Genomic DNA, 6,943 nt, shown 5'->3' with positions numbered 1-6,943 from the left:
CAGAAATTCACAATGGGAGTAAAAAGAGTTTATCTGCTATTTCTTTGGTTTTAGGTGGTTCAAAGGAGAAGACCACAATAATTTTTAAGGTTTTTCTTCTACTTTGTTTTATTAGCAGCTGAAGTGTTTATCGTCAAGTTCACTTATGTAATTACTTTTACATTATATTTATGTCAACAATAAAAGTAGTTTCCAACCTCCTGTTTATTTAATTTCAAGGATATTTTCAACAACAACTTGTTACCAACACAGAATTTTATTAATCTTTCTCCTTTCCCATTTCGCTTACCGGGACTAAACTACGCCAAAGGATGTTTGACAGTTTCAAGTGCATTTGATATTCTAGTTGGATATTGTTGCATCACAAAGATTTTGAGAAACGAACTTAAACTACTTTGGTTTGGCTTTGCTGCATATGTGTACGCCAGTGATCTCTATACTAGTATGGAGATCACTGGTGTACGCGTATGTACGCTTTCTTCAAGTTATCTTTGAAATACTCATGTCTCAGTGTTTGTTGACAAATTTGCCGGTGAAGTAATGTGACAGAGTAGTTCTGTGTGAGAACTGCGTTGTTGACGCTGACAGTGTTGCAGGCTATTGTTATTAACTCATGTGTAGAATTTTTAGTCATGGCTTTTAGTAACAATTATGGATGTTGAAACATGTTTGTTAATACAGTGCAGTTATTAAGTAGAGCAGGAAGACTCTCTCTTGCGAACTATGTGGTGAGATTATATCTTCCCTATCTGTAGGATCATGCATTTTCGCCCGTTTCGTAGTGTGACATGACATATATGTGTATTCTCTGCGAACTATTTTACAATTCTAGATTCAAGGGACAGTACTTCAACGATTACTCTATTGTTCACAATATACGATCATCAAATCATCAGCAAGCACTATGGCTGGAGAAAGATCGGAAACATTTAAAATAGACACTCCAGAATTTCATGCTTTGTTCACGCCTGAAGTGGACGCGTTATCAGCCCTTTTCAAGAAATACGGTTATGAACTGAGAATAGCAGGTGGAGCAGTAAGGTAAGTACCGATGTTTAGTGTATTAGCTCAACGTCTTCGTAATATTATCGCATAGTTACAGTGTAAAATATTCATCCTTCTTAGCGAGTAAATTTATCTTATGTTCTGAATGTGTTATTATCTACTATTTCAGTTGCTTTTTTATTGTTTTGCGCTGATGTTCGCCTCCAGGTTAGTACGTTGAAACTAGTCTTACATCAGATCTAGTGATGCAAGAAAATAGGAAAGGAACTTCGTGTTGTGGGTACATACTTTTGCATTCTGCCAGACACTTACGATACACTCAGCGTATGATTATTCATTTTTTATTACTTTTTTAATTAAATGCATAATACATGTCAAGTTTTATATTATGGTGCATAGATATTACATTGGAAAATGGTAGTAACCGAATTAGTGGGTAAGATTTATCTCTAAAAGAGCTTTATTTAACTTGAACCATCTGTTGAAATATTCAAAACATTAACAGATTGGCCAGTCAAATGGATTATCATTGAATTTTAGCAAAACTCAGAACATATAGCTCAATACATCCAATAGAACGCCATAATCAATACAAATAGATTTCTCTAACAATGAAATACAAAAAATAGAAAGTGTTAAATTTTTGGGACTGTAGATAAATCACAGTTAGTAAGAAAATCCACTGCTTAGAATTTATATAGCACCTTGGTTTATCTGTGTTTGCAGTATTCGTGATTACTGCAATAGGCAATTTAAAAATAAAGAAACTGCTTTATTCTGCTTATTTCCAATCACGAATGAGTTAAGGAATTATTTTCTGGGCAAATTCAAGTTATAGGGCTTGTGTTTTCAGTGTAGAGTAGCATGTTACAACAGTTACACCTGGTGTTAATTGTAGATCAGTCTGCAGAGACGTCTTCAAAAAGACTGCATAATGTATGTAGACTTATTCATTAGTGGTTTTTTCATGACCTCTATTTCCCTTTTCTTAAAAATAGTGAAATTCACTCTGAACATAACACTAGTATCAGAAAAACTTCTTCAGAGACTTCAAGAGGGTAGCATCAATTCAAAAAGTAGTCAGACATATGAGAGCACATGTATTCAGCAACTTACCAGAGCACCCATTAAATTTCATGTAGATAAATTAATTAAAGAACGGTCTGTTAACTACTCCTACTGCATTGAAGAGTATCTTCACAGAAACTCTTAAATTTAATGTCTTAGGGTAATTTATGACTAGATTAGTGAGTCAACTGGTCTTACTGATACTGGATGTTGGGTTCGCCACGTAATATGTGATGATACAGTTTGTGACATCATAATTCTGCAAACAGAAAGATAACAGAAAACTAACAATATTTCTTTTGCACCTATATTGGCTTTTAGAGCATAATTCGTGGTGTTGCAGCCTGATATGTAGCACAGTTTGATATCTGGCTAGGTTAGGTGTGAAGGTGGCTGTTTTTGAGGGTGTGAAGCCAACAAGAGTGAATGTCAAATCTTAGATGTGATGACAGACTGGTGTTTAATGTAGTCTCTCTGTTAGATTGTAGCTAGTTATTAAAATGTATGGTTTTTACAATTGATATTTGGATTTTGGTAGTATACTTTAAGTAACTTAGGCTGTGAGGGCAGACATCATCCACTCCATTCTCACTCCCCAATGCTGCCTCCATGCTGTTGAGTTCCCCAGATGTTGGGTTAGGTTGGAGGGTGACAGTTTGATTGTAAGTTGGTAAAGCATTATCAAATGCCTCAGTTGATTGGAATTAGCACTTAAATTCTGTAAAGTAAAGTCATTTTACTATATTGCACTTAAATTAAATGTGCATCTTGATGCCTTTCTGCATCCCAGGAACACACACTGTGGAATCTTGGAGTCTGACTTACGTAATATATTCGTAGTAAATTCTCGAAAATAATTGGTAAAGGTGTTACTGTGGAAGCACTAGTAAAGTAATCAAATATTGTTCAGTTTGAAAAGTAATCAGGTTATGTACATATCAAATGTTCTTATAGTGTTATTTTTGTGGAAAGGCTTAAGCATGCTGTTGTCAAATTCCTTCAAAAATGGGTGCTAAAACTTAAGTAAATGATTACCAACCTTTTCATTATTGCCAGATTTCCAAGCTGTTTTGAGAACGTCATGTACTGCAATAGTTTTTATAAAAACACTGGACAAAAAGCGTACTTAGTAGCAAAAAATTTGGATTTCAAAATTAACAGCTTATAATTGTCTTTAGTTAGCTAGTTATGTGTTCTGTAGATCATATGTATGTTAACTGTGTCAGTAAAACATAAAATTATTTATATGGTCACACATTGCCCATTTACAGGTTTCTAATTTATTAGGCCTCCTTATTGATATTCAAGAATTTCTTGGCAGTCAGTTATTTTCCCCCTGATGACAGTGATGGTGGCAGAGACTCAAGACTTTTGTTCTAAATAGCATGGCTTAAAAACCAACATTTTATTCAAGCATACCACTGTTTAAGACCGAGAGAAAGCAATGAAAGTTGTACAAGGGTTTCTTTTAACATTTCTATAGTTCAAAAGATGGAAAATTCCAGTGACAGCCTTCACCAGAAGAGCTTGGTACATGTCTTTGAGCTGGTTCATTTAAGTAAATGGGAGATTTTCTCAGCTTTTGTTATATCCGGACTTGCAATGTTGCAAACTGCCAAAACACACTGTATGTCCGTGTCATTTTCCCCTGTTCTTTTGCTAAACAGACTTGCTGTTGCTCGCCACCAAAGGCTTTCTTGAATTCGGCCTCGAATTTGTCCCGGCTGTTGACCACTTTGTTCTTTTCAAACCAGTGGTGGGCTGTGCCATCCAAGTAAAAGTGCATGTTTGCCAAACCAATCATCTCATCTCATCTGTTTTTTTGGCAACACTGTCAGATACTTTCAACCATTTTGTCAGGTCTTGACCAGCATCTCCAGCAAACACTGATGGATGCCTTATGTGCAGCTGACTTACCATTGGCTAGGAATTCATTGGTCTCCAGAAAACATGGACTGTAGAAATGATGAACTATTTGTGCTCTGCTCACTGTTCATGTAGGTGACTGCTTTTATGAGTGACAGTGATGAAGATGTCTTCACCAGCAGTGTCATGTCGAAGCCATAATGAATTCCAAATCCAAAGGCTGAGTTGTCAGTGAAGCATTACACATTGAACTAAAAGCTTGTTTATACTGACACTGATGTGCAACCAAATGGAACTGATCTCCTGGATGGAGAGTGCAGTTGTTTATATAAACATCAAATGTTCCAAAAAGCTAGTATTTATACAGCCATTGAATATTCTAGATATATAAACATTACAAATGTATCATATTTCAAACAGCGGCCCGCAGCATGCCAGACAGTGACACTAACCAGTACACCACACTGATAGCACCAGAACTTGTAGTAGTATTTATAAAACTTTTTTCAGTGATTACCTTTTGTGTAAGTGCAGCTTTATCTTAAATTATTATCCCACATTACATCAGTGAATGAAACTATGCCGAATGTGTTAACTTACTGATTACTGCCTCCCTGAAGTTGACCTTCATTCTTGTGGCAGAAGTAGAGAATGTATAATGGCTGTCCCAGTGGAGAATCCCTTTTGAAGTCCAATTATTGCATTATTGTAGAAGCGAGTGGTAATTAAAATGCATAACCTTTTCACAAATTATGTAAAATGAACAAGGCCTAAGGGAAGAGACTGGCCAGTAGTTAAAGATATTAGTGAAGCCACTATTCTCATATAGAACCTAACAACTACACATTTTAATATCTCTGGTAAAATATCCTGAATTAATGAACATCTATACCCAGACTAAGAATGATTACATATTATGTTGTGAGATAATAAGCTGCAGAGTTGTGATGTATTTTGTGTATAGTGTGGGGTGTACATTGCTGTATTGTAATTTTATTAAAGGCTTATCTTACTTGAAGCTGTTAGTTATTTGTGTGCACCATTTATCACAGTTGTGATATCTTGCTGTGATGTGAAAAACACGTACGCATTATATTGTCTACATTGTAGGAAAAGACAGATCACAACTTACCATAAAGAAGACACTTAAGTTGCAGTCAGGCACAATTAAAAGACATTTACATACAGGTTTCAGCCACAGTTTTCATTAGCAAAAGAGAAACACAATTCATATACACAAGCAAGCATACCTCATGCACACATGACTGTCAACTTTAGTCTCTTGGGCCAGAATCATTATATTGTTACGCATGCAGGAATTCTGTTGTGTCAAAGGAGTTGTCAAACAGAGGTGGGTACATTTTGTGTTTGAAGTTAATCTTGCTATGCATTAGATTCTGTACATCTTTGGATAAGTGATAAATGATATTTATGGCTGCATACCTCATTCCTTTCTTTATCACACTAAGACTGAGTGATGGATAGTGTTACTCATTTCTTGTTCTAGTATTTCATTTATAAATGTTAGTGCTGTTTTTGGACTGCTTAAATGTAAAACCTGCAGTTCTACTGCAAGAATGGTACTGGTCATGTGAATATTTTGCTTTAGCGGACTTAGCAACTTCGTCTGAGTATGCTGATAGAAATGTTGATTCTTTATGTGTTGTACAGTCATTACACACATAATTGAAATTGCTTGTTGTTTCTGGCCTATGTGCATTTTACCTTTTTCTTTGCGCTTTTCTTATGTGACCAAGACAAGTTTTCTTTGAAACTGTCACATATGGTGCAGCTAAAGTACTAATATGCTTTTTAACTTACTTTAGGGACTTGCTGATGAAAATCAATCCAAAGGATCTTGACTTCGCCACTACTGCCACACCAGATCAAATGAAAGAAATGTTTGAGACAGAGGGTGTGAGAATGATCAATATGAAAGGAGAAAAACATGGAACAGTCACTCCACGAATAAACGACAAGGAAAATTTTGAGGTAAGAGTTACTTCTCTGCACAGTTTGATGAATTGGCAATATGTGTTTCATGACTGACCTTTCCTGGCACAGGTAACTACATTGCGTATTGATGTTCGAACAGATGGGCGCCATGCTGATGTGGAGTTTACGACTGATTGGAAATTGGATGCAAATCGTAGAGATCTTACTATCAATTCCATGTTTCTTGGTAAGTGCAGTTATAAGTTCTCTTGTTCAACAGTTTTGTTTTTACCTGCTTCGAGTTTACTGATAAAGTGACAAAAATAAATTTTGGAGTACAGGTTATAAAAGTAATGCTGTATTTTTGATGTGCAGATTTGCTTAAGATCTCTCTAATGTCTCAACACTCCTACAGTTAGGACACAGACTAAGGAGAGTGATGACAGTATTATTTGTGTAGCAGGTAGTACCATTTTTCATCTGCTGATACTTTACAGATTGCAGTACACACATCGCTTGGGGATGGCCTTTGATTTGCTAGAGGGAATAAATACTGGTCCCGGCAAGTGAATCAGCATTTCATGTCTCAACTTTGGAGCCTCCATTATGTCGATTCATGAATACAACCCTTACTGAGATTTTCTGTACCAAGACTTTCATTTTAACTATGTTTGATTGTGAGTTTGATGTTGAAGGCAATTCTGACTGTTCAACAGTACTAATTTTGGCTTGCTGTCATGATGTTCACTCCCTACTGTGTTTTTGAAGACCAAATTGTCTCCTGTGCTTCTTCCTTCATGCCCTGTCATTAATCACTTTCTTTCCCTTCACCTCATCTTCTGTCCTTTTCCTTCCTTCCCTGTTAATATTTTATCGTTTTATGGATGTTGTAGTTCCTTCTTTTAATGTAGGATTTGATCGGTTTTAGTTAATCTCAGGTCGGAGGGACTGATGACTACGTAATTTGGTCCCTTCTCCAGCCAACCACCCACCCTGTCTCCTATATTTGTATCAACATACTTCGTGGTTCACAGCAGTGACTTGCCTAGTTTTTGTCAGGCTACAGTAC

General features: G+C 36.1%; 1 protein-coding gene across 1 annotated transcript in view; it reads left to right on the top strand.

The window, feature by feature from the left end:
* The first annotated feature begins 495 nt into the window (after positions 1-495).
* Positions 496-6,943, top strand: part of LOC126260028 (CCA tRNA nucleotidyltransferase 1, mitochondrial) — a 67,680-nt gene continuing 61,232 nt past the window's right edge. Inside the window, exons 1-4 of the mRNA XM_049957201.1 lie at positions 496-728; positions 833-1,041; positions 5,766-5,931; positions 6,004-6,121. Coding sequence (XP_049813158.1) covers positions 666-728; positions 833-1,041; positions 5,766-5,931; positions 6,004-6,121 — 556 coding nt within the window. The 5' untranslated portion in view covers positions 496-665. The remainder of the gene's footprint in view (positions 729-832; positions 1,042-5,765; positions 5,932-6,003; positions 6,122-6,943) is intronic.

This window comes from Schistocerca nitens, chromosome 5 (genome assembly GCF_023898315.1).
Source record: "Schistocerca nitens isolate TAMUIC-IGC-003100 chromosome 5, iqSchNite1.1, whole genome shotgun sequence".
NCBI lineage: Eukaryota > Metazoa > Arthropoda > Insecta > Orthoptera > Acrididae > Schistocerca > Schistocerca nitens.
This window is presented reverse-complemented; position numbering and strand designations above follow the sequence as displayed.